The sequence below is a fragment of the Ornithodoros turicata genome, chromosome 1, assembly GCF_037126465.1.
Source record: "Ornithodoros turicata isolate Travis chromosome 1, ASM3712646v1, whole genome shotgun sequence".
NCBI lineage: Eukaryota > Metazoa > Arthropoda > Arachnida > Ixodida > Argasidae > Ornithodoros > Ornithodoros turicata.
In genome coordinates, this window is record NC_088201.1 from 214188279 (window position 1) to 214216013 (window position 27735).

General features: G+C 46.7%; 1 protein-coding gene across 3 annotated transcripts in view; it reads right to left on the reverse strand.

Annotated features, from left to right (window-relative positions):
- Positions 1–723: 723 nt before the first annotated feature.
- The window catches only part of LOC135379039 (zinc finger protein ZFP2-like), a 55254-nt gene continuing 28242 nt past the window's right edge, over positions 724–27735 (reverse strand). For 2 of the 3 annotated variants that reach the window (XM_064612286.1, XM_064612284.1), the window contains 2 exons: positions 26136–26312; positions 724–3635 (listed from right to left, as the gene is read on the reverse strand). In XM_064612286.1, coding sequence (XP_064468356.1) covers positions 2080–3635; positions 26136–26312 — 1733 coding nt within the window. In that variant the 3' untranslated portion in view covers positions 724–2079. The remainder of the gene's footprint in view (positions 3636–26135; positions 26313–27735) is intronic. The other variant, XM_064612285.1, reaches the window with a different exon arrangement.

A 27735-nucleotide genomic window follows, 5' to 3' on the forward strand; every position in this document is an offset into this window, starting at 1 on the left:
CTCCATCTAGCACGGAAGCGGACTGATTGCAATTTACGCCGGGTTATATCATGTTATGTTAGGTTAGTTTAGTTTCGGTTAGTTTGGGATAGTTTAGGCTAGTTTGGTCCTGTGAGGTTAGGTTAAGCCCCTTGCTTGCAGTTCACCTTGATTTGGGCCTATACCACATGACTCTACCAACTGTAGGGTGGATTTGGGGGGATTCTGAAACGATCTATTTTTAACGATATATTCTTAACCGTGGATTCCTTAGCGTTTATATTTAAACAGGGATATTTCGGCGATTATTTTTGTGCGTTTACTCTGGGAGATATATTTATAACAGTGGGTACTTACGCGTTTATTTTTGAAAGATTATTTTTCATGGTTTCAAACGGGATACACCCTTTCCATGTTCCTTTAAGTGAATCGGTATTCAAAAATGCAGTAGTGGCATCATGCCGCGCACATATGGAACGTTACGATCGGGCCCGTTCCAAATTTACACGGCCACGATAGCTATGCGTCTGCTTCTCCTGCTGTCTCATTGGGTGCTGCCAATCTTCGCCTCCGAATCCCATTACGCCGGGGGATCCCATTCGTGGCTGCCAAAGTCTGCTCTGTTTTCATTGCGTTTTTCTTCTAACCGGTAGCGCTCTGTGGACTAATTTTGCTTGCATGAAGCTAAATGAAACACGGACTTTCATTTGAGAGCAAGTTGTTTTTGCATTTTACTGCCTCTAATCTCTTCTAACCACACACGATTCTCTCACAGTGGTCGTAATCCATTCCACTACAGCTGCTAGCGGCATTAAAAGTACTTCTCAGGATTTCGGTCGTAAGCCGTCACATCTTGCAGAATTGTGTATTTCTTTGGTTCGACTTATTTGTTCATTTTAGCGTTAGAGGAGACGTAGGACATAAAACAAGAGGAAGAAAATCAGAAATGATCACTACGGGAATAGAATCAGAAACGGACACAAGAGCAATTTGCTCACTGAAGTAGGCCCTGGTTGGCTGTCCAGAGCCTGTGAATGATCTCTTTTTTTTCTTTTTACATTTCACAGGTGTCACCACCCAATCCAGCTCCAATAAAATTCTCTTTTTTCACTCTGTTCATGGATGAGAGTTTCAAATCACAGAGAGATCAGTTGCAGTGGGATACAGACAGCATCTGTACAGCCATTCCTCACTCTACATTACCATGTGCTTCTTTAAGTCTTTGGATTCAATACATGTGACGGAACACGACTCACACTTCGGACAGCCTCTTTCATGTGTACATGGCACTTGGACGGCTTCTATCCAGGGGTGTCATGACTACTTCTGAACCCACAGGTTCGCTTTGGCTGAGCACGCCAATTCTCTGGCTGGTCTGTCTTCATGCTATGGCTATAAACCCCGCAGTACTGAGGTTGCATTTGCATGGCATCACACACATGTAGGCCCACTTGTAACGCTGCAGGTTTGTGCTCTGCCTGAAGTACGCAGAGCAGAGAATGCTCTTGTATGGCCTCTCACCTGTGTGTGTCTACTTGTGATGCCCCAGGTCTGCGCTCTGGCTAAATTCTCCCAGAAAGAGATCGCCTTTCTAGGGCTCCTTGTGTGTCCACTTCTGACACTGCAAGTTGTTGCGGGTAAACACGTCAGTAGCGAGGTCACACATTTATGGCTTCTCACCCGTGTGTGTTCACCTTTGATTAGGCACACTCATGCTCTGACTGAACTCTGACACACAGAGATGGTGTGTCACCCATGTGTGTGTTTACTTGCGACATGAAAGGCTTGTGCTCTCGTTGGGCTCTGCAGGAGAGAGATCGCACTTGTAGGGCTTCTCGCTCATGCATGTCTGCTTCTAACACCGCAAGCTCCCGCTGTTGGCCCTACAGGACAGCGGTCGCATGTTTGTGGCTTTTCGCTCATATGAGTCTACTTGTGATTGTGCAGACAAGTGCTCTAACTGAACACTGCAAGGCAGAGATCACACTTGTATGGCGTTTCACCCTTGGGTGTTCGACGGGCTTCTGCTCTGGTTGAACTCCTCAGGAGAGAGATTGCACTTGTACGGCTTCTCGCTCACGCATGTTCACTTGTAATTCCTCAGCTTCGCACTGAACTCTTCGCACTTTTATGGCTTCTTGCCCAGTGAGTTCGCATGTGACACGACAGGCTTCGGCTGTAGCTGAATTTTGCGGGACAGAGATCACACTTGTATGGCCTCTCACCCACGTGTGTTTGCATGTGACTCTGTAGTTCTGTGCTCTCGCTGAACTCTGCACTACAGAGACCACACTTGTGTGGGTTCTCACCCATGTGTGTTTGCCTGTGACTCTGCAGGTTCAAGCTCCGGTTGAACTCTGCAGGACAGAGGTCGCACTTGTATGGCCTCTCGCCTGTGTGTGTTCGCTTGTGACGTTTCAGCGTTGTTCTCTCGCTGAACCCTGCATAGCAGATACCACACTTGTATGGCTTCTCACCCGTGTGTGTTCGCATGTGACGTGACAGGCTCGTTCTATAGCTGTACCCTGCAGGACAGAGACCACACTTGTATGGCTTTTCGCCTGTGTGGATTCGCCTGTGACACTGCAGGTAGTGGTTCATCATGAACTCTGCAGGACAGAGGTCGCACTTAAAGGGCGTGTCACCCACGTGTTTTTGCTTGTGATATGACAGGCTTGTCCTGCTGCTGAACGCTGCAGGACAGACATCACACTTATATGGTCTTTCATCCGTGTGTTTTCGCATGTGATGCTGCAGCGTCGTGCTGTCATAGAACTCTGCATGGCAGAGATCGCACTTGTATGGCTTCTCACCTGTGTGCGTTCGCTTGTGACGCAACAGGCTTGTGCTCTGCATGTACTCTGCAGGACAGAGGTCGCACTTGTATGGCCTCTCCCCCGTGTGTGTTTGCTTGTGATGCCGCAGCGTTCTGCTGACATAGAACTCTGCACTGCAGAGATCGCACTTGTATGGCTTCTTACCTGTGTGTGTTCGCTTGTGTTGCAACAGGTATGTTCTCTGGCTGTAGTCTGCAGGACAGAGATCACACTTGTATGGCCTCTCGCCCTTGTGTGTTAACTTGTGACTCCGCAGCTTTGTGACATCACTGAACTCTGCATGGCATAGACTGCACTTGTATAGTTTCACACCCGTTTGTGTTCGATTATGATCCGACAGGCTCGTGCTCTGGCTGAACTCTGCGGGGCCGAGGTCGCCCTTGCATGCACCCGTTGCGCGTGCAAGTGTCGCGTACTTGTGCAACCCTTCTCCCGTATGACTTTTTGCATGCGCTCGCAGAGTTGATGCATCACAGAATGTCGCGGAACATGTGTTGCAGGTAAGTGGCTTTGTTTTGTGAGCCATGAGGTGATCTTCCAGGTGGCCAATGTCAATGCATGTAGCCAAACAAACAGTGCACTTGTACAACCTGTCTTTCTCATGGGCAAACGTCGTCGATTTGCCTGCCTCCCAAGCCTTGCTCTGATCTGAAAGTCGATCGCTGGTAGTCACCAGTGAACTGTTGTCGAATTGTGGTTCGTCTGTTGTTGCGTTGGTATTGAAGAGTGGATTTGAAGAAGCGCAACTTGTAGACGCTCGACTACAAGGCCCTCTGGGCTGTTTCTCAAGATGAAGCATCCTTGTGCCTTCTCTTGCTCCTGAAATTACAGAAATTGGACATTGAGAGTGCTGACAGCTTGGTAGTCGATTAGCACAATATTCGCTCACAAAATTAAGGCACTATGTTGCACAAAAAATGGTTTGCCATACAGAGGCCACATTATTTATGAAAGATCAATGCCTGGTAGTCATCTGCCGTTTTGTTCCAATACATCTGGTACTATGGTATTTGATAACACTGCAGTGGCTGCCTCCACCTGGTCAGTTGTGCTGCTAGAGTGAAAATGCAGTACTAGCGAAAAAGCAAAGTATCGAGATTTCACTGCCAGGACCACAAGTGAATCATTTTCTGTGGACTATGATATCGTGCTGCGATTGATTGATTGATTGGTATTGCTGTGGATAACAGATGTGTCTTCAGCTCTTGACAAAGCAGAAGATGACCTCACTAAGATCACAAACGAAACAAGAAAATCCAGGTTGATTATAGGACCGGGACTCCAACAAATACTTGTACACCTACAATTTTTTTCCACATGCACCTTGTCTGTAGTGCCATGATTTGGGGCAATAAGTGTGTTAACTATGCAAATAAATATTCATTTAACTATGGGTTAAATAAATACTCACCAATCATAATCATAAAATAGTTTATTTTACTGGGGGTTACACTATAAATCATTTAGAATAAATCTTTTGAGAAAAACTCCTTCATGATACATTGTTTTACAATAAACCGCGTAAAATTCCCCGATAAAGAATCAACTGCACAAAAATTCCCACCCAAAAAACAGTCGCTCAAGAATCCACCATGAAAAGTATATTGCTGCAAAATATATAGTTAAAGATACACTGTTTCAAAATACATCCTGTAGTCCAACATGACAGCAAGGTACTAGATGTATATCTCTATGCAGAGGAGAGAAGTAAGACATTGCTTACATTTGTCGTCTTTGCCACTGTTAGCACTCACCTCTACCTAGTGGTCTGTCATGGCTGCCATATTTGTTTTGTGTGTGTGTTGTTGCTATGTGTTCCTTTGAGTGTAGAAAGGCAACGCGTTATATGCATGTCCTGCGTTATTTCTCTTGAAAAAGCATCGACGAGAACTGTGGCAGTGCTGAGCGCTCGTTCGTGCGTGCGTGTGTGTGTCCAGAGTTAGCTTTACACTGACGTTCAAGTGAAGTACGCTTGCTTCAAGTATGGAAGTGTGATATACGAAGTATACTCATGGTAGGAGTCCAATTAAATTCGCCGACTTTGGGACTGTTTGCCAAAGTGGATTGTCTATTTCACTCGCGGCCACACCACGTGACTGTAAGAACCGCAAGGTGGATTTAGGGGATTCTGAAACGATTTATTTTTAACGGTATATTCTTAACCGTGGATTCCTTAGAATTTTTATTTGCATGGGGACACTTCAGTTATTATTTTTGTGCGTTGATTTTTAAACATGTATATTGCGGGAGATTTATTTTTGACAGTGGCTGCTTACGCGTTATTTTTTTAAATGTTATTTTTAATGGTTTCAAACGGGCTACGACCATTTCTTATTCTGTGCCAGCACCACAAAGCAACTGTGGCCATGAGCGGCGTGCAGACATTGAAAGACGGAGAGACGACAGCAGGAAGGAGCGGAGGGACGGGGGCTAGTACGCGTCCTTGGCCGACTTCATGGGGGAGCTGTCCTGACATTAGCCTGGAAGGACTGCACGAAAGCCAGAGAAATCTTCAGATAGCACAGTCGGTGAGGGGATTTGAACCCACGTCACTCTCCAGTACTGGCGTGGAAGCAGTCATACAAATGAAACAACCTGTAATGCATTAACATTAGAAGGGGCGTTTCGAAGAAAAGTGCGGACGTCGATCCGCACGTCGAGCACAAGGGGGACGTCGAGCACAAGGGGGAGACAATCCAGCCAGGGTCGCGTATCGTTCGCGACACAGAGGGCTGCCTTGAGTTGCCTGTGCAGACGTTCAACGATACCATTGGTGACGGGGTGGTAGGCGGTGGTACGTTATGTACTTGGTGCCGAGCAGGTGGCAGAGCTCCCTGAAGAGAGTGGCAGTCGAATTGTCGGCCTCGTTCTGTTGTTATGGAGGACGGCACGCCAAACCGAGAAATTCAGCCAGAGAGGAGGGCTGAGGCTACCGATTCTGCAGTTATGTCAGCGAGTGAAGCGGTCGATTTGCAGTCGAGATTTGTTAGTAAGTAGCGCTTGCCATGTACCGGAGGAAGGGGGCCGACAATATCAATGTGAACGCGGTCCAACCGCACGTCCGGGGTGAGGAAAAGTCCGGGTGGGGAAACTTTGAACTTTGGACCGTTGGCAGGACAGGCAGGAGCGGGTCCAACGGCGGACATCGCGGTTTATGCCAGGCCAGATATAGCGTTCTTGAACCAACCTCTGTGATGCCCGAATGCCAGGGTGCGAAAGGTTGTGCAAGGAGTCGAAGACGCAGCGGCAGAACTCAGACGGCACGAAGAGTGGTGGTGAACCGGTGGAGATGTCGCACCAAAGTAGTGTGGTAGAGGATGGCAGGGACACTGGGCAAACTTAAGAGAGCCCGACGGCGTCGAGACGCCCGTGACGGTTGGGTGGAAACGGCGGCGATGTCAAGCCGTGACAGTGCGTCGGCAGCGCTGTTGGAGGTTCCGGGGATGTGGCGGTCGTCGTCAGTGAACTCAAGTATGAATGCCATGTGACGTTCTCCTCGGGGAGAGTGGGTGGGGTTCATGGCATGGATGAGGGAGGGGCTTGTGGTCGACCGCAGCGTGAAAGATCGGCCTTCTAGGAAATGCCTGTAGTGTTTCATAGCGACGTATGCCACCAAAAGCTCCCACCCGGAGGTGCTATCGCGATGCTGAGTTGGGGAAAGCTTGTGCGAAAAGCAACCTAGTGGGCACTATTCGCCGTTGCAGAGTTGTTGCAAGACGGCTCCAACTGCTTTGTTTGAAGCGTCGACCAATAAGGCCGTCTCGGCGTTAGGCTGCGGATGATGCAGGAGGGTTGCATCTGCAAGGTGCCGTTTGACGGTCGCAAAGGCTAGTTGAGCTTGACCAGTCCAAGTCAGGGGAGTAGTTTTCTGCTGTTTGCTGCCGGTTTCGGCGAGCAGATGGTGCAAAGGCTCGATGATGTCCGCACAGCGCGGAATAAAACGTTGATAGAAATTGATGAGGCCCAAAAATCTGCGGAGCCTGGTGTGGGGGGTAGGCAGTGCGTAGTCGAGGATGTGCTGGACTCTATCGCCCCGACGTGAAATGCCGTGCAGAGTGATGGTGTGCCCGAGAAACTTGAGGGTGGAAACTGCAAACTCGCACTTAGATGCATTGATGACTATGCCGAATTCCTGGAGGCGAGTGAACAACTGGCGCAGGTGGTCTCGGTGTTCATCGTCGGAAGCACTGGCAACGAGAATATCGTCCAGGTACGCAAAGCAAAATGTTATACCCCGGAGAACATGGCCAATAAAACGCTGAAATGTCTGAGCTGCGTTGCGCGGGCCAAAGGGCATTTGCACATACTCGAAGAGCCCGAATGGAGTCGTGATAGCGGTTTTTGGAATATCTGATGGATGAACAGGAATCTGGTGGTATGCCTTAATTAGGTCGATCTTCGAGAAGTAAGAAGTTCCGTGCAGACGGGCGGTAAAGTCCTGTATGTGCGGCAGTGGATAGCGGTCCGGCAATGTAACGAGGTTCAGGGCCCGATAATCGCCACAAGGGCACCAGTCGCCGGTAGATTTTGGAACCATATGAAGAGGTGAGGACCATGCGCTGGAAGATGGTCTGATGATACCGAGGTCAAACATACGGTCGAATTCCTGCTTCGCAATACGCAAGCGCTCGGGCGCCAGCCGGTGGGGACGGGCGGCTATGGGTGGTCCTTTGGTGACTATGTAATGGACGGTGTCGTGCTTGGAAGGAGCGTCCTCTGCTGCAGGGCGTAAAATGGCAGGAAAGTCGTTGACGATGTCTGCGAAAGGGCTGCGGTCGGGCAGGCGGAGCGTAGGACTGAGAGCGCGAATAGCAGACGGAAAACCGCGGACCTCAAGCAGTGTGGTGTCGACGAGACGACTGCGACGAATATCCACCAGCAGGTCGAAGTGGTTCAAGAAATCGGCGCCCATGATCGCGTAGGGGAGGTCGGCGACGACCTTCCCTACGACGAGGTCGGCTACTTGGGCAAACCAGAGTTGAGGATCAGCCAGGGAATAGAGCGGTAGGTGAAGGTTGGTGACAGTGGCCTCTGCGGTGACGGGTATGTGATCGCTGTCCGGGAGTGACGTCACGTCCGGGTCACCAATTTGTAGCTGCGCTACAATAAGCGAGGTCTGACACAACTGATGGCTGAGGGAAGAATAATGTTTTAATGAGCTGCGGGTACGCTCGACACCTACGCTCGAGGTAAGCACTCACGGGGCCACAGGCGATGGCGGTGATAGTGAAGTTGGCCGCTACATATCTATTGAGCCTTGATGCAGAAAACGAACTGAAGTAATTTAAACGTTGGACGGTGGCGGCAAGTTCTGCACCAGCAGGCGACCATAGCAGATGACGTCAATCGTCCTCCTTTTACAGCGGCGCACATGAAAATGAACGCAACTTTAGTAATGGCTAGAAATAACTTCCAAGCTTTGTGCCATAATCCAAGAATGCCTACTCCCAGCTACACTTCTTTGCAGGAGGGTTAGCAGAGGGTTCTGCCATCAAGCGAACCAGTTTTGGCGAGCAGACAACAAGCCACGTGTGGTTTCAGTTTTGCATATGACAGCTATGTCCCAGTGGTGTCCATGCTATGAATTCCACTGTGGAAACACGCAAGAGCTGACTGAAAATGTCCGCATTAGCCATGGGTTAATTTCTGTCATAATCAACGACATCTGCGATTTAGATTTCATTCCCTCACTCGCTTTTGGTCATCACACGTCTTGTTTGAATACCCACTTTTCGTTGTAGTGTATTGCGGGTGTCTGGTTCGGAGACGAGTTAGATGGAGGACCTTTCAGGCGTAACAGCAGAGGTGGGGAAGGATCTCGTTACCAGCTAATTAGGTTACTGTGCAGAAAAATATGTTGCCATGTATAGTTCCTAAGCCACTTTGGAAAAGTAACTGTGCTAACTTGTGAAAAGTGCTGTGGGCCCTGCAGGATAGAGGCTGCACGTCTGTGGATTCTCACACATGTGTGCCCTCTCGTGATTGCACAGACCTGTGCTGTGGCTGAACTCGGCTACGCAGAGATCGCACTTGTATGCAGGGTGTCGAACCGTACCCGAACCGTACCCGAACCGTTATTTTTGCTGGAACCGAACCCGAACAGCAATTTTTATGACAGTGTTGAACCAGAACCGGAGCAGAACCGAAAAAATAATGCGATAACCCGTCCGCAAGATTGTTCCCGTTCTCACTAAGATCACGAGCGAAACAACGACAAGAAAATGCAGTTTGATTATAGGACCACACTACAGTAGAACCACCTGTACAGCTGTACTTGTACTTGTACAACGTGTACTTGGAGCTGACGAGTCTATCTGTTGCAACATAGACGAGTTGGTGAACTGCCTTCAGCAGTTGATGTGTGGCGCCCAGGGCTGGAATGCTTCTGTGACAGTTGTTGGTTTCGGAATCTGTACCCTGAGGTGCTATGAATAGTGCTTCCAATATTCCGCCGTCGGTATGCCGGCTGTGTCCTCGTTGTTCCAGAGTCCCATTTCTAATGTACGTGAGCCAGTCTGTTCCGACTCGATACAGTAGAGTTGTCCCAGGGGGTTGGCATCAAAATAGACGAGTAAGTGTGTAATAGGAATCCCTATCTGTGGTGTCCGCAGCCCAAAATGACGAGTGATGTGGCAGTCTAGAGATGCCTGCAAATATGGAACATCGGCATTGCCCATTGGTCCAGTCGTAGTCGTGGGGGATGTGGCTGCTTGGGAGCCCCTCATAGAGGTGTTCAGAGTCGGCAAAAATGGCTGGTGTTATGGGCCGTATTCTTCTTTGATGGTTATGGTAGTCAGGCAGTGGTTGAGCAATTTGAAGAGTGTCTGCAGGGCGTCTGCAGGGAATAGGAAGGACACTGTAAACAATTCATCTTGGTTTCAGAACGATGTGGGCTGCAGACTGACGTCAACCTCTTTTACTCCGGCGACAGGTTGGCTAGTTGGCTTGTGGCCTGACCATCATCACAATTTAATAAAATTTCAAGATTGATTGATTGATTATGTGTTTAATGGCACAAAGGCAACAAAGGCCATAGAGCGCCAAAACCATGGTGAGTGTGTCGGAGATGATTATGGGGAAGATGATGTGAGAGAGCGTGTGGTAGTTAAAACCTATCTACAGGTATGAGGTATGAGCGATGAGATTGACCAGGATAAGAGAGAGAGGGGGATGACGATAACAAGCGAGCATGACAGTTAAAAGCTATCTACAAGTGTGACAATGAGATATTTACATGAGGAGTTCGGTGATATTGGATAAAAGCGGAGCAATGCTTATCATCTACATCTGACTAAGAAACCCACACGTGGTCAAAAATTTGATTACGTTATCAAACGGCACAAGAGGGGTGTCACCCAGTAGAAGGGCTGGGTGGAGTGGGACATGGTATCTGTAGAATGCGGTGAAATACTGTTGGCGTTGGTGTTCGAAGTGAGGGCAGGATGCCAGTACGTGCAAGACAGTCAAGCTGTCACCGCAGTGCGCACAAGCTGGCGGATCCTGACCTCTGAGTAGGTGGTGATGCGTGAGCCATGTGTGTCCCATCCTCAATCTCGCGTAAAGAACCTCGGATGATCTGTTGATGTGTTCAGTCCGATGCGGGGGGGAAACGTGTGGCTGTGTGAGGTGTAGCTTGTTATTTTCTTCCATGTCCCACTCCTGCTGCCACTGTGTGCAGACAGCTCTCTTTAACACTGGCAGGATGTCTTGGTAGGGTAGTCCTAGAGCTGACTCCTCTTGTGCCAACGCTCGCCGAGCCTCACGGTCGGCTCGTTCATTCCCCGGGATCCCAGTGTGGCTGGGGACCCAGCAGAGACAGATTGAAAAGCCTCGGGAACAAAGTTGAGTCGCAAGCGCTCGTAGTCGCTTGACGAGGTGATTCTTGGTGTCATAGCATGAAATTTTCAAGAAATTTTCATCTGCCATAATCAGCTTGAAATCCTTCACGGTATATTACTCCAGCTAGATAAATATCTTTCAGAGTGGATGATACCAAGAAGGTCCACGAATATGTCTTCCAAACAGACATCATTAGCGTATAGGAAGAGGGGAGTCAAGTCCTGCAGATCACATAAACAAAATACAGAAACCGACACTGAAGATTTTTGTTTAAGTTTAATTTGTACGAGCTTTCGCGTGGAGGTCCACGTGAAAGCTTGTACAAATTAAACTTAAACAAAAATCTTCAGTGTCAGTTTCTGCATTTTGTTTAAACAGACATCATTAAAAAGGACAGTCGCATCTATTCCAGTCCATTTCAAAAATACGGTGTCTCTTCGTTTCTCGTGGACCACAGTACTGAAAATCCCACACGAAGGAGCAATTTAGTTTGACTGTCATTCGATTGAATACATGTCAAGAGCAGAGGACTAATATTGAGTGTGTGCTGGAATTCCCTCTCTAGAAACTGCCTATGAATCAATGAGGCTGCAACCCTTAGGAATGTCGCGGCTGACCGGGCATCTGGACGGCACCTTTCCTCCTCTGTGCACTTCCCTCTGATTGATGATTGATGATTGCAGTTTTTATGGCGCATGAGCAACTAGACTATAATGCGCCAAAACAGTGATGTGTGTGGAAAGATAAAAGTAACTGTTCAATTAAAACCGAATTATCTCAGAATTCGAAGTGTAAACCACAGTAAAAGGGAAAGTCATTCACTTATAGGACATTTAGATAGCCGATATCTCTAAAAAAGTTAGAAATTCTCATGTAGGGTAAAAGCGGTTCATCCCTAAGCAATAGAGCAGGGTGAAAGGGCAGGTGATATTGATAAAATTCTTTAAAATGGCGACGACGGTGATTTTCGTGTAATGGACATGTGATTAGGATGTGCACTTCCCTCTCATTCCTCCGCTTGTGGAGTGACGTCACGCTGCCAGGGCTTGTGTGGCTGCTGAAGCAGGGCTGATCTTCAAAATTCGTTCATTTAATATATGAGCACTTTTCGGACGGATTTGCTGGGTAGACTGTCAGCCAGTGCCAAACGTAGTGGTGTCGGTTTCATACATGGCCCTCTAGATGTGACCGTCCCTTTAAATACTCATTCTTTACATGGTCTATGCAACACCACCTAGACAGAGAAAGCCTGCTTACTCGTCTGCATGACGTAACAACTAAGAGACAGCGAATCAGGGTCGTGTTTTCAATGGCTGTAGCCAATCATGGATGTGCTTCCAGCGGTCGAAGACATGGAGACGAGCCACTGTCAACCGCATGGGATAGTAACTGTCGTCTGCGAGTAGTGAACGTCCCCACATAGTAAATGGAAAAACAAAATAAAGCGCAAACCGGTTATTGTTTTTTCTCTTCTTAAGACTATTAGAAGCCTATTGCACTTTCAGTCTACAGGTTCAAATTTGCAAAGTTATATGCAATCACCTATCATAGTTCTAGAGTTCGCGGAACAGTGAATCACGGTAGCAGAAGAATTCAGACTTTATATGTCTGCATAGCGAAGAAGAGGGACGATGCATTAAGCACGCGTTCTGTATCTAGGTGGCGTTGGTATACGTCACTGAATAGTGAACGTCCCCGCATAGTAAATGGAAAAACAAAATAAAGCGCAAAACAGTCATTGTTTTTTCTCTTCTTAAGACTATGAGAAGCCTGTTGCACTTTCAGTCTTCAGGTTCAAATTTGCGAAGTTATATGCAATCATCTATCATAGTTCTTGAGCTCGCGGAACCGTGAATCACGGTAGCAGAAGAATTCAGACTTTATATGTCTGCATAGCGAAGAAGAGGGACGAGGCATTAAGCACGCGTTCTGTATCTAGGTGGCGTTGGTATACGTCACTGAATAGTGAACGTCCCCGCATAGTAAATGGAAAAACAAAATAAAGCGCAAAACAGTCATTGTTTTTTCTCTTCTTAAGACTATGAGAAGCCTGTTGCACTTTCAGTCTTCAGGTTCAAATTTGCGAAGTTATATGCAATCATCTATCGTTGTTCTTGAGCTCGCGGAACAGTGAATCACGGTAGCAGAAGAATTCAGACATTATATGTCTGCATAGCGAAGAAGAGGGACGAGGCATTCAGCACGCGTTCTGTATCTAGGTGGCGTTGGTATACGTCACTGAATAACATCCTTCCTTAAAATGCTATTTTCTTAATTCTGTGTTAGTGCCGCCAAGCAACTGTAGCTATGAACAGTGTACAGGCATGGACAGATAGAGAGAGGCCAGCAGGCAGGAGAGAGGGTTAGCTTGAGCCTTGGGCCGACTTCAGGGGAAACTATGCAGACATTTGACTGGAAAGTCTGCCGAAACTCCCAGGGAGAACCTCAGACAGCACAGCTGGTGCGGGGATTCATTATAATAGAGTGTGTGAGCATAACGTCAATCTATTCCTTAATAAATCGTGCCATACTACTGGATAGCGTTATTCGTTATTTTGTTCATAATGATTGTTAGTACCATGAAGTACTATAGCATGTTCTCTAGCAAGACTCTATAAAGGATCGGACTTTATCGGGTTTAACGTGTCCTGCCCCAATTATTAGTATTGGCACGTTTATTATCCACAGTTTTTACAACGAACTCCAAGGGGTCGCGGGAAATATTCGTTGTAAAGGGGCAGTTTCATTTTAAATCGAACAAGGCGCAGAAGTTGGGTCTTTTGATTGTGACGAAAAAAATATATGTTGAATGGGACCACGGGCGATGTAAAACGCGCCCTACACTAAACTCGTTCAGGCATTAATATCTGAGGTGGAGAGGAGGAAAGATCTGAGACTCTTTCGGGCGCTTCTGTCGACCATATTTGAGCGCTCCAGGAGCCGTTCATTTTCATCGTAAAAGGTAAATTCTTTTTGGGGTGAGAGACAGGGTACTAGTGCCTGCGCCACGTTGTTCTTGCCGCCGTGTGATGCGTAGTTAATTTCCAGAAAAATCGTAAACTCTGTGTGTGCGTCAAAAAATCCCACAATTTCCGGTCACCTACCACCATAAGTATTTCTTCCACTGAAGTGAAATTAGTATCACTCGATAGATCGCGCAACGCCCTTTCGTGTGGTATGTTTTTTATGTATACCGATCTGGGTATTACGTGATTTGGAAGCGTTCAAATGCGCAAGGTATGCGGTTTTACGCAAATTTTGGCCGCAGATATCTCAAAAATGCCATCTTCGATTTTAATAATTTTCGGCACATGAGTAGCTTCACCCCGCTTGTTTCTAATGGCGGAGAGACATTTTTACTTTTTTGCGTCTGGGAAGAGGAGCGATTTTCTCCCTGCTGCAATGTTTACGACACGCACGGCTCTCACGCGCCGCTACGCAATCTAATGCGCCACACGTGCGCATCAAAGAACATCACGAAATAGTGTGTCACGCTAAGCTCAGACACGATACACAGCTAAGTCCACTCTATAATATCCATTTGGTGTGCCTAGTTGCAAAACAGCTATGCAGCACCGAAAAGGGTCTCAAGTACATGGGAAAACTGATCTCTGTCAGATCTGCCTGAAATCAATACAGCCAAAGCCGTCTGTCCGAAACAGGAATCGGCGAAGTTCACACACTCTTGTGGCCTGTCCTTTGGATTTGGGACATGCAATAAAACATGTTTTGCTCACAGCTTAGCTTGGCCGGTCCTGGCTACCGCTGATTTCTAGGAATAGTAGCTTTCATATCCACCATACAGTCATTCCGTGATCCAAAAAACAAGTACAAAATATGTGTCAACAAACAAATTTATTTGAGTCATCATATACTAACACAACCGCCTGTGCAGACTGGCACACATACATGCACTGAACGTACAGCGTCCGTTGCGAAGCGCTTCTGAGCAACAAAGTTAAACCGTTGACCCTTGCCGTTCACCCTTTCAAAACACAGCCTTTTACCAACAACGACCAACTTTCACTTTCACATACTTGCCCACAATCACATGATGAACACGTCCTTTCCTTGCCGGCTATACACCAAACAAAACATCACGCTGCTTCATGAATCCTATTTTCTTGTCACTGCAATGCAAAAATAACGGCGCTCGACCATGTTTCTGGAGTCAGAATTCACGACAACATTGCAGTTTTAAATACAGTTGGCTGTTCGTAGACTGATGCTTGTATCGAGAAACAGTACAACACGATCATAAATGGATTAATTAATATTATAGAGTGGACATCGCTGTGTATAGTGTCTAAGCTCAGCATGACACACTATTTCGTGGTGTTCTTAGACTGATGCTTGTATCGAGAAACAGTACAACACGATCATAAGAAATGGATTAATTAATATTATAGAGTGGGCATAGCTGTGTATAGTGTCTAAGCTCAGCATGACACACTATTTCGTGGTGTTCTTAGACTGATGCTTGTATCGAGAAACAGTACAACACGATCATAAGAAATGGATTAATTAATATTATAGAGTGGGCATAGCTGTGTATAGTGTCTAAGCTCAGCATGACACACTATTTCGTGGTGTTCTTAGACTGATGCTTGTATCGAGAAACAGTACAACACGACCATAAGAAATGGATTAATTAATATTATAGAGTGGACATAGCTGTGTATAGTGTCTAAGCTCAGCATGACACACTATTTCGTGGTGTTCTTAGACTGATGCTTGTATCGAGAAACAGTACAACACGACCATAAGAAATGGATTAATTAATATTATAGAGTGGACATAGCTGTGTATAGTGCCTAAGCTCAGCGTGGCACACTATTTCGTGGTGTTCTTTGATGCGCACGTGTGGCGCATTAAAGTGCGTAGCGGCGCGTGCGAACCGTGCGTGTCGTAAACATTGCCTCAGGAAAAAAATCGCCCCTCTTCTCAAACGCAAAAAAGTAAAAATGCCTTTCCGCCATTAGAAAGAAGCGGGGTGAAGCTACTGATGTGCCGAAAATTATTAAAATCGAAGATGGCATTTTTGAGATATCTGCGGCCAAAATTTCCGTATTATCGCATACCTTGCACATTTGAACGCATCCAAATTACATAATACCCATATCGACATACATAAAAAACATATCACACGAAAGGGCGCTGCACGATCTATCGAGTGATACGTGACCGCAAATTGTGAGATTTTTTGACACACATGCCGAGTTTAGGATTTTTCTAGAAATTAACTACGCGTCATACAGCTGCAAGAACAACGTGGCGCAGAGACTAGTACCCTGTCTCTCACCCCAAAAAGAATTTACCCTTCACAATCAAAATGAACGCCTCCTGAAGCACTCAAATACGGTGTCGACAGAAGCGCTTGTAAGAGTCTCCAATCTTTCCTCCTCTCCACCTCAGATATCGATGCCTGCACGAGCCTGGTGTAGGGCGCGTTATACATCGCCCGAGGTCCCATTCAACATATATTTTTTTCGTCACAATCAAAAGACCCAACTTCTGTGCATCGTTCGATTTAAAATGAAACTGCCCAAAGGCGATTTCGTTAAAAAGGAATGTGCAGCGATATTACATTCTAGAGTGACTGTATTAGTCTCAATACAGTTATGTATGCGTAGACTGAATGTGAATGGTGTCACGCACACGTGAAAGAGTTTGTTGCACCAGCGGTGTCAACAAACACGGCGTCATAGTCCGCTTAAAAGGGGCAGCAAACGGGCGTACGAGGCGTACTTTTTTCAAACGCACCGCGATACATTGCAGGCGGTGAACGTTTCGAAAAAATTGACGCAAAAAACATAAATAATGGCTCCAGACCTAATGAATGTTCGCTGCATTATTTTGCCCTCACGGCCATCCCTACACAAGCCCTGGCGATGATAGCCACACGTCATTTTGACATTGCGCATCACCAACCATTCAAAACAAGGGATTGCATTGATTTTGGTTGCAATATCAGGAAGTGAGGTCAATTCTAAACATATTATTTACACTCGTTAATCCCAAAACCTGTAGCCGGGTCAAAAGGTAACAAAAGCCCAAAATACTCCATTTCGTGCGCGTGTCATGTTCTCAGCGCTTTATTGCTCCACAAGGTCACAGCGATGTCCCCACAACCGGTTCTCTCTACATGCCGCTGCTTGTGTCAACGAGGCCTGTCATTGGCTAGGAGTCCAAACTCTCCCCCGTCTCCAGTGACACTAGGGTTGCCACCAGGCCGGTATTATACCGGCACGGCAGGTTAAATGCTCGCTCTGCCGGTTGCCGGTAGGAAGGTGATACCGGCAGCCTTTTGCCGGTATTTGTGGCTCAAGAGCTTTCACAGGGACTTTTGCGGGCTTTTCCCTTCAACATTCCACTACAACTTGAATAAACCTGGAGCACAGACCCAACTCCGCGCAGTCACCAGTTGTTTCCTTAACTAAGGAAACAACTGGTGACTTCATGGTGGTAATTCATTATTATTTATTACGCACAGGAACACGTTTCCCCGTAGTGTCTTGAGCTCTCTCTCTCTCTCGTTTTCTCTGTGTGCTCTTCCACCCCTCACCCACTTCCCTTTCCCGCGAGCTTTCCCCCTTTCCCTCTATTCCACCTCCTCTCCCTCAACCGGTATTTTTCACTGCAAAAGGTGGCAACCCTAAGTGACACGTGTGCGATGTAGGTGCTCTCTGTGTAGGAAGGAGAGACTCACGCGGATTGCGCCCAATACCAATAGAATTTCTGAAGACGAGTTTTATCAGAAGCATGGGAGATAATGAACCACGCGCACCAGCTGTGGTCTGTTCACAATGGGCAGTGTCGCCACCGTAGCGAGCGATGTGGTCCTGGTTTCAGAATGTAAGGCACTGTAGAGCGAATGCCTGAGACAGTGAAAAGTGTTAATTCTAGCATCCTAACCTCACCCAATTATGAATTCAGACAGCTTAGGGCACGGGCAGGCATAAGAAAACAGCGATTTGTTTACCTCGGGCTAAAAAAAAAACTGCGACATTCTTTGGGTCCGGGTCTTTGAGCCCTTTGTGGGCTCTCTTCTTCTTTCTATCCATATTGGTCATTTCCAGTAGTGACTAAGAAGACACTGGAGGCATGTGACCTCCACTCGTGCCCTCTGCTAATCCGTTCATCAAACCACTAAGCCGGAAGCCAGCCGCGTGACACAGGCAGAAGGGGAACCCAATTATGTTGCATGAGGCAGTTGCTTCTAAAACTTCATTATATGGGTCTTGTGCTTCGCAGATCAGGCTTCGATCAGACTGGGGCAAAACTTTGTTATTTCTAGTAGCTCTGTTACAAAAGAATTCGTCATAAAGGGGCGGAAATATATATATATATATACTCACTGAACAATGCGACAGCACCAGAGGACACGTGTTTCGCCGTGTTTGCGGCTCGTCGGCCCTGGGTAGCTGCGCATCGTTCGGGATTGGCAAACAAGGGGTCACTCAGCGAGCGATATACACCTGGGAGGGTGACTGAGCACTCCTCAATGCCTCAGTGCAAGCCAGTGAATTATAAAGAGGGGGAAAAAGACATTAAAAAAATGATGATAAAGTAAATGATGCTAGACGTGTTTGAAATTCAAACTTACAGATTAAAATGGCTTCTATGGCTGTACGTAGAGAAACAGATACTCATTGAACGATGCGACAACACCAGGTGCTGTCGCATCGCGCTTAGGGCCTGACTTTTTCGGGTTTTATTTTTGGCCAAATTCGGGGGGTAAATATCGGGTGATATTTTTTCACTCGAAAATTCGGGTGTATTCGGGTTAAATCCCGTTACGGGATATTCTGTCGTCAGGAATTCGGGTGATTTTTTTTTGTTTAATAAAAATTTGTCTTAACATGGAACTAATGTTTAGCAATGTTATCAAACTTTATTTTAATGCACGCTTACGAGTGTGCCACGCGACATGGATGTTTTCGGGCAGATTCGGGTTAAACCCGAATTTTTACAGATTTCGTTCGGGGGGTAGATATCGGGCGGATACGGGTTTAACCCTAAAAAGTCAGGCCCTACATATGCTGCGGATTGTAGTTTAGCTTAAAATAACATTAGCCCAAGTTAACGGTGCATACCTCGCCTCAGCAGTTTGCAGTTTTGCGGTGGTATTGGGGGGACTTTGATTTGATGTCTGTGAGTTTCCCTTTAGGGACACTTAAGTCATGCCTACAGCCAAGAAACAAAAAGGGTGTCTTGTAACTTCCACAGGGCATGTATGGCAAGGCCCTTCCTATAAACTTCCTATAAGATTCCTAGAAACTCTGTAGATGCTGAAAAGTCTTTCAGAAGGTATAAAATGATTGCACGTGCCAGACATTTGGCCTTGTCAGAGGAGAGCATGTCAGAGGAGATATCATGTATGTAATGCTGAACCACAATTGCGCTTTAAACCCGAGATTTTATAAAATAGGTTTGTCCCTACATTATCCGAGAAAATAAAGTGTTTCCCATTTCAAGCAGCCGTTGGCTGCTTGCTGCGGAAAATCTGCCGGAAGAATTTGCCGCAGCAGAAAACCAGTGGCGTTACCCATTGTTAGAGCCTGAAGTTTTAGGGTTTTACCCAATTCTTCCCCGAATTTGCACCGCGAATTGAAGGTTGACACTTTAGGGTGAAACCCGATTTTTTACCCGGACAAATTGCCCTCACTGGGATGTCTGTAGGAATGTACTAACTTACTTGTTTGGCAGCAAATGGAGTCATATCACCGTTTGTAACAAGCCACTACAGATAGTTTGAGTAACAGAGCACGATTTCTCCCCGAATTTAGAATACTGCAAGTTTTTTTTCATCCAAATTTACGTGAATTTAGTGCGCACGTTTATTTACCCAATTTTTACCCCCCGAATTTAGAAAAAAATATTTCCCGAAAACTTCAGGCTCTACCCATTGTCAGCCATGTCAAAACAGCATGCAGGTAGCACAAAGACTGACTGATACGCATGATTTAAAACGAGATTTCCTTCAAAGATGGCAGCTGATGGCAGCTGGCGTCAGTAACGTCACAGCGCTGACGACAACGGTGATGCGGCCACCTCACTTTGCCGTTTCTCTACCGTTGAGGCATCCGCCGTTTGCCTCAGTGAATTGCCCTCGAGCCGTGATAGTTTGAATTATCTTCCGCGCACGCAATTAACTGCTGCCGAATTAACGAACGTTCGTTCCCACGAATTTCTGCAGACATTTGCTGGGACCTAGCGGGTTGTCCGAATTATCCGAGTTAGCGGGAGGACTAGCTATTAAGGATTTTACTGTATTATCAAGTGCATGTTGTGCACTTGAAAGCACGTTACTGAACAGATAGAGTGCAAAGACAGGACGGAACACAGAGCAGACGGACACAGAGCACCGTGTCCATATCTTAACGAACAAATATGCTGTCGTTTATGTTTGAATTAATTCTGCTAAAGTTACGAGGCAAAATTGAAAAAGCAATCCCAGTGTCTATTTTGTCTACTGCGTGAGTCTTTAGTAAAAGTGAGCGTGCGCTAGCAAGCTGATACAATCAAACCTCGTTAAAACGACACTCGTTAATATAACATCCCTGCTTTATTGCCATTTTCCTTGGGAACTGTTTCCCCCCAGTGGCCTCCGCATGTAACTCTTTTTCGTTAATACGACATTTCGTTAACATGGCAATGACTGGTATTTTCAGCACAACTAGGGCGAAGATATATATTTTACCCTCACTATTATGAGCTTCGGTCACAGAACCGGCAGTTCCCCCGACCTATAGTGGTAAAAATGTTGTCCCGCTTTCGGAGTGACTGATGATGAAGTGCTTAAAGGAGCCCAGAAGGCACTTGAAATCACTAACATTTTTTTAAAACCAAGCGGTTATCCTGCCTCTTAAAATTCATCATGTGAAGTAATTTAATCAACAGATGCATAAATATTCAAGAATTCGGTTCTGGAAATCGCGGCCGTGCGCAACGATGGCAAGAGTTGGAACGAGCCACTGAGGCGCCCACATCATTTTGACGTCAGGAGAGGGAAGCTGCTGGTTGGTTTAGAGGAACTTCATCTGCTATTTTTCAGTCGGAACCACTCCGTAAGCCGGAGAGGTGGAACATGTTTCTTTTCGCATTTTCTCTGAATTATCAGACACAGTAAACGAACACTGGTCTATAGACACCATTCAAAGCATGGTTCAAGCTTAGGCCATTAGATTGTGGAGGCTATCCTCATTGAACTCCCTGGAGGAACATTAGCCAAAAAACCAGTCAACCTGTCTCTGCTCGAGCTCGTTTTTTTTTTCTCTTTCTGCAGTAGGTCAACTATGAAAATAAGCTACACGCACCAGTTGAACATGGTTCTGTCCATGTCTGTGTTTTATATGGTGTTCCTCATCGTGGTGATTGTTACTGGAGTTCCGTTGTTGGCGGCAATAACTATAAACACACAGCACAGCAGTAATCGCTGCTTCAGTTCACGCTTCAAAATGGTCTCCTCCGCATTCCTATGATCACCAATTTGCCCATCATTTCGACGAGCAACCTTTGCTGGCCATTCAGTAATTAATGTATCATTCAGCTAGAGGAGTATTCTTGCCGATACATTGTCAGACACAAAACCAGCGAAATCTATCACAATATGCCGCAGCCAGGACGGTTGCGGCATTAGGCGTGGAACGTCCATCGGCTGTCGCACAGACCAGCAGAGTCAAGCAATGTCATAAGACCACCGCAATATACAGGGTGTCCCAGAAAACGTGTCATTGAATCATAATAAAAAAACTACGCCACGTAGAATCCTGCGGTCAACGGCATTTGTTCTTACTAGGTTTTGCCAACTACTGGTGGGAATGTGATGTATCGTAAGTTTCATTATGCAAATATTTGTGAGCTGAACTCCGAAATTTGCCAAGCAAATGTCACTTTTTTACCCCACCAATATGAAGAGCGTGCCAAATTCACCCAAGTTCACGATAATTGACAGTGATATTTACGGGCTATCCCATCGGAAAAAATAGCCGAACATCATGCTTTTCGTAGCACCGAACCATAACGCGCGACGGCTTTTTGAGCGCAATCCCTCTCAGTCCGACAAAAGGATGTTCCAAACCCAGCCCACATAGTGATAGTAGAAAAAGCGACAGTTCCTGAAATTGGGAGAGGGAAAGTGTGTGGGAACCACAACTTGTGGTGCGCGCCCAGAGGGGGCGTTGCTCACTGTGATATGTTGATAGCATTGCGGGGGGCGAGAGAAAAATGGGATAAAAAGCGGAGCATCGAGCTCGTGTGGGAGAGCTGCGTTGTCTGGCAGTCACCTGGGGCATTCTGCACGAAGGTATGCAATAAACCTTTTCCTCATTGATGCATTGACTCATGTGGGATGTTCATTCATTGGGCCACATGGGGTGTGTGAGCGTTCGGAGAACTGGAGCGGAAGGCGGTTGGTATCAAGGTAAAATAAACATACATTGTTTGTCACGGTAATCCGTTCCATTCTTTTTCGCCGGGCTAGCCAGACGAGCGAGCATGGATCCGAGACGTGGGATAAGGGTCCCACAAGTGGCACCCAACGTTGTGGAGGCAGACCCGTTCCACTGGCGATGTGAACCGGGAGGCCGAAATGCGTAACCATGTTTTTTTTACCATTTCTTATTTAGGGACGTCTGCGACAGCCTCGCGCTGTTGTCCAGAAGACTGGGCGGCCGGTATGCCTGTCGGGAGGACAGCATAGCCGGAATCCTCCGGTATTTTTTTTTTTTCTTCACGCAATGGTCTCAAAGTTTCAGCACTGCTGAGTGGGCGGTGAACGTCCCGAGTTTTCCGGCCTGCTCGAGCGCCTGACAGCGGCAGGCACGCCGTTGCCCATGCACGTTGTTCTTTACTGATTACGTTTCTTTTTTGCCACTGCACAAAAACAGATAGGATTTTGTGGGTTTTATTTGTGTGGGTTTTCATGTTCTCTTTGAGTTTTATAGCCGCTCCAGTACCCGTATCCCGAGAGCGACTGGTTCCCGGTATGCGCCACACATCCCCAGCCATGAGCATGAGCATCTCTGTTGTGCCAAGGGACGAAGCTTCCCCAACCGCTTGCTTCGGTTGAGTAAAGGCTGGTTACACAGTAATCCGCTGTCCCGGGCAGTCACGTCGATAGGGACATGGTATCTGCAGTGCTTCCCCCAGAATGTCTCGACTACGGTGCCTTTAGGGCCATAATCAGACGTGGCGTCTCCATGCTTGGTTGGTTCCACCGCCGCAGGCACAGCGGCACGCGCCGTTACGCTTCTCAGGTAACATGACTGCCTATCAGACTGTCACGGGTATCGTGTATCATGTGCATTCTGTAGGTTGCACTGATATCAGATGTGTCGCACGAGGTATTCCCGCCAGTGCCACCCCCTTTCGCTTGTATCTCCGAGCATATCCCTTTGATAGCTCTGAAGTGATAGCATGGGAAGATCGTACTTTTGCCGTATCTTCCTAGTAAATTTCGCGTCTACTCGAATGAGTGCCGGCTTTTAGCTGGTTGGGATGAGCAAACCATGCTTCTAATGTGTTGTTCCCCCAAGCATTCGATCCCTTCGCATTTGTGCAAAGGTTGATCACCGCAACCAGGGACCTAGAGAGGCCCGCATTGCATCAACTACGCTTGGTTCCTTCCGGACCTGCTTCCAGCTGCGACACTATGCGCACGCAGCGCACGTAGCAGTTACTATTTTCGGTCACCAAAACCTGGTGCTCGCGATGTAGTATCTATTACTGTGATTTCCGTTACGCGGACTTCCACGTTTACATTTGGGGAGTGCTTTTGCAGGCACTCGCGGTACGGAGTCACCCTCTTACTGCTGTTCCCTTCTCTTCAAGCTTCAGCACGCAACATTTACATATGAACGACCCCCTGCCGTCTCGGCGCTCGTCACGGCCCCTTTGGAGGACTGAGCAGGCCCAGTCCCGGTCTCCTGGCCCTCGACGAAGATCGGTGTCTACCTGGACGGTAGTCCACCTGGGCTACCCTGGTTTCCTGGGCTTCACACAACAGATGGTCTGCGCAGCCCCGCCCCCTTAGGAATGCGGACCCGGCATCCACCCCACTGCCGTTTCGGGGTCTCACTATGCTGGAACGAAACCCAGCAGACCCACTCCAACCCTTGTCAGCAGAGGAGCAGCGTATATAATGCCCCGTTTGTGGAGTACCAGAATTGCACTGCACAGCCCACCGGCGGGGTGAGCTTCACCGTTCCCGCATTGAGCAGGCTCGACCGGAATCCATCGATGTCTCTACTGCCCTCTCAACGCTTCGTCAGCTCCGTCCAGATCTACTACGGGAAACGGAACGACAGCAGGTACAACCAGACCCAGCAGATGATGATCTCATCGACTTGGACCCCGATGGACAATTTTTGATGGATAATTTTCGAGTGCCCGACGTGTCTTCTTGTTTCCCTTTTTGTGATGGGGGGAGATGTGGGAACCACAACTTGAGGTGCGCGCCCTGAGGGGGCGTTGCTTACTGTGATATGCTGATAGCATTGCGGGGGGCGAGAGAAAAATGGGATAAAAAGCGGAGCATCGAGCTCGTGTGGGAGAGCTGCGTTGTCTGGCAGTCACCTGGGGCATTCTGCACGAAGGTATTGCAATAAACCTTTTCCTCATTGATGCATTGACTCATGTGGGACGTTCATTCATTGGGCCGCATGGGGTGTGTGAGCGTTCGGAGAACTGGAGCGGAAGGCGGTTGGTATCAAGGTAAAATAAACATACATTGCTTGTCGGGGTAATCCGTTCCATTCTTTTTCGCCGGGCTAGCCAGGCGAGCGAGCATGGATCCGAGACGTGGGATAAGGGTCCCACAAGTGCTATCCCAGCGAAAGTCGGACTCGATAAGCCATACCTGTGTTATCTCTTTCTGCGTTGCAGGTGTGGGTGTGTTTTCAACCTCCTTTCGTCACACTGACAAGGATTGCGCTGAAAAATTATCCGTGCACTAGCTCCGTAGAGCATGATGTTCGGCTATTTTTTTCTGATGGGATAGCCCCTGAATATCCATGTCAATTATCATAAATTTGAGTACATTAGACACACTCTTCACATTGGTGGGGTACAAAAGTGACCTTTACTTGGCAAATTTCTGACTTGACTTGATTGACTTCAGTTCACAAAAATTTACATAATTAAACATACGTTACACGACATTCACATCAGGAGGTGGTGGTAAATGCCGTTGACCGCATGATTCTTGGTGGTGTAGCTTTTTTATTATAATTCAATGACACGTTTTCTGGGACACCCTGCATGGTCCACTTGCCAATCATACAGCTAAACGAGAATTAGCTGAAGCATTCTACAAATGTGAACATCACAAGCACACAAATTTGGTTTCATCCGTGCTTTCCCAGCGCCTCTTGTTCGGTTATCACATATTGACATAGTTTGTGCCCATCGACGTATCAACATGCAAGGAAACTCGCAGCACGTGTTGATATCTTGCAGGCACCTTGAAGCCCACCCTGGGTGTAATTCAAAATAAAGTGATCGAAACCCCGGATGCAAAATAAACTAGTGTAAATAAATGTTATCTGCCCACAACAACAACAAGGTCTACAAAAACTGCGGCTAACCTGGATACAGCAATGCAAACGCCAAACTAACGTATCTCTAATAATAAACCAACACGATTAGAGCCTTAAGTTTTAGGGTTTTACCCGATTCTTCTCCGAATTTGCACCCCGAATTGAAGGTTCACCCTTTAGAGTGAAACCCGATTTTCACCCGGTAAATTCCCCTCACTAGGATGCCTGTAAGAATGCATTGACTCGCTTTTTTGGAAGCAAATGCATTTACACCACCGTTTGTACCAAATCGCTACAGTTAGTTTGAGTAACTGAGCCCGATTTCTCCCCAAATTTAGCATACCGGCAGTTTTTTCACCCAAATTCGCACGAATTTAGTGCGCACATTTATTTACCCGATTTTTATTTACCCGAAAAATCCAATGCTGGATATTCGATTCGCGAATCGAATAGTTCGAGCGTTTGATATTCGATTCAAAATTTGAATATTCAAAATCTTTCAAGTGTAATTTAACATGCCTGTTGTGCTTTATTCCCACCCTTGGCCCCTGAACCGGTTTGGGAACCGAACAGTTTGAAAAAAAACGGTTCGAACCATTATAGTTGCTTTCCGGAGCTGAACCGGAGCTGAACCCTTATAGTCGAACCTAAACCCGAACCGAACCGATAAACGTTACTCTCTGTATGGATCTATACCACCAGCTCGCTTGCTACCTCTCTATCCTTGCATTATCGTAACATGTGCTGTTCGTAACATCACAATCCACTTTATGACCAAAATCCGTAGGAACGGCATTCGTCATATTAACAAGCTTTGACTGTTCGTGCCTAATAAAAAAATTAACAGTTCTGTCGCATCATTCGTTTCTCTTTGTACCTCTCTTTTTTGTGTGTGTGCATTCCCCACCGTTGAGTACATAGCAGTTTACAACAATTTTACCATAATTATCACCTTCTGATGCGGACCCTCCGCAGTGTCGTTGCTGGACTTTGTGCTCCATTTGTTCCTGCCCTGCCAAGATTGTGACATTGTAAGGCTCCGTTTTCACTACTGTGATTGGTTGTTTATCTTCATCTCGGGGTTCTTCTTTAATATGACACATCCCAGGAGTCGCCCCTGAAGCGAAATGAAACGGAGAGAAGTAAGACACATTTGCAAAGCTCATGACAATCGAAATTTCGAGTTTGAGTCGTGTTGACCTTATACTCGAGTCGAACTCGACTCGACAACTGATGATTCGCCAAATTTTGAGTACTCGATATTGTTTCGAGCTCTATTTAGATCCTCATTAAAGTCTATCACATATAAGATTTAACCTGTCTCAACGATTCATTCCACCATTTGGAAACACGCATTTGGCGCAGCCGCGATCGCTGTCACAATTCCGCCATCTTCTTTTCACTATTAGCTTCGGCTAGCCTCGACTTGGCTACAGACTGAGTAGTGGCTATGAATGGCAAACCGGCTTCAACTGGCTACTGCTGGCCACGGAGGCATCTCTCTCTCGCGGAAGCGTATCCGACATGGGAGGAGCGCACTTCGTAGTTTCGTATCTTCGGCCGGAGAGTCTGTTTCGGTTCTACTACATGTAGTTCATAAAACTCGGAGACGACTGACAAGAGTGAAGAAAGTGCATCTGCACACAACCGAAAAAGGGCTGGAAGCCTTGTGTAGGACTACGAAAATTTCTGGTACGAACGCTTCCTTACCGCGCCCATATACAGGGTGTCCCAGAAAACGTGTCATTGAATTATAATAAAAAAACAAAGCAAAAACCCACTCTCACAAGACTCTCGGTGGTGTAGTTTTATTATAATTCAATGACACGTTTTCTGGGACACCCTGTATAGTCGATAACCGGTGATCGACACTTTATGAGCGGCGCTACTCGGTCCCTAAAGTAGATTTGGACAAGTGGTTACAGAATGAGTTCCATTTTCACGTTTATCTGTTCCTTATGGTAGTGATTTATGAAGTTGGCCCTGTGCCAAGGAGGCAGTGTGGAGATTCTATCTTGGTTGCGGCATCACGTTGCGGTGTCGCGTTCCCGCGGCAGACCTCTTTCGCATATGCGCAATACTTGCATTTGAAGCATATTTGAATTAGATTTCGTTTGTTACAATACAAATAACAACTCTGAAGGTGTTAGACAATCAGATTTTTGTCCTGCATGTGCGGGCATGTATATAACTTGCACAATTGCTGTTCTTCCTGTCTCAAAGCCAGCCGGGACGAATGGAAGAGCGGTGAAATAGCAATAAGTGGTACAACAGGAAAGTTGAGCCTGAAATTAATGTTTTCAGCAGAAATTACTATGTTAATTTCCGTTTTACTCCTTCAATGAACTCTGTCACTCAGTTACATGAACAGCATGCAGTGTTAACGTTATTTTCCGCAACTCATTAACTTCTTAATCCGGTTGATATTTTCAGGTATTATTTCTGACAAAGATTGCCGTGTTTTGTATATTTTAGAACTTGTAGATTTGTCATGGTAGTAGGCGCACCTATCGCCATCGGCATCTCCAAGCCAAAGAAGG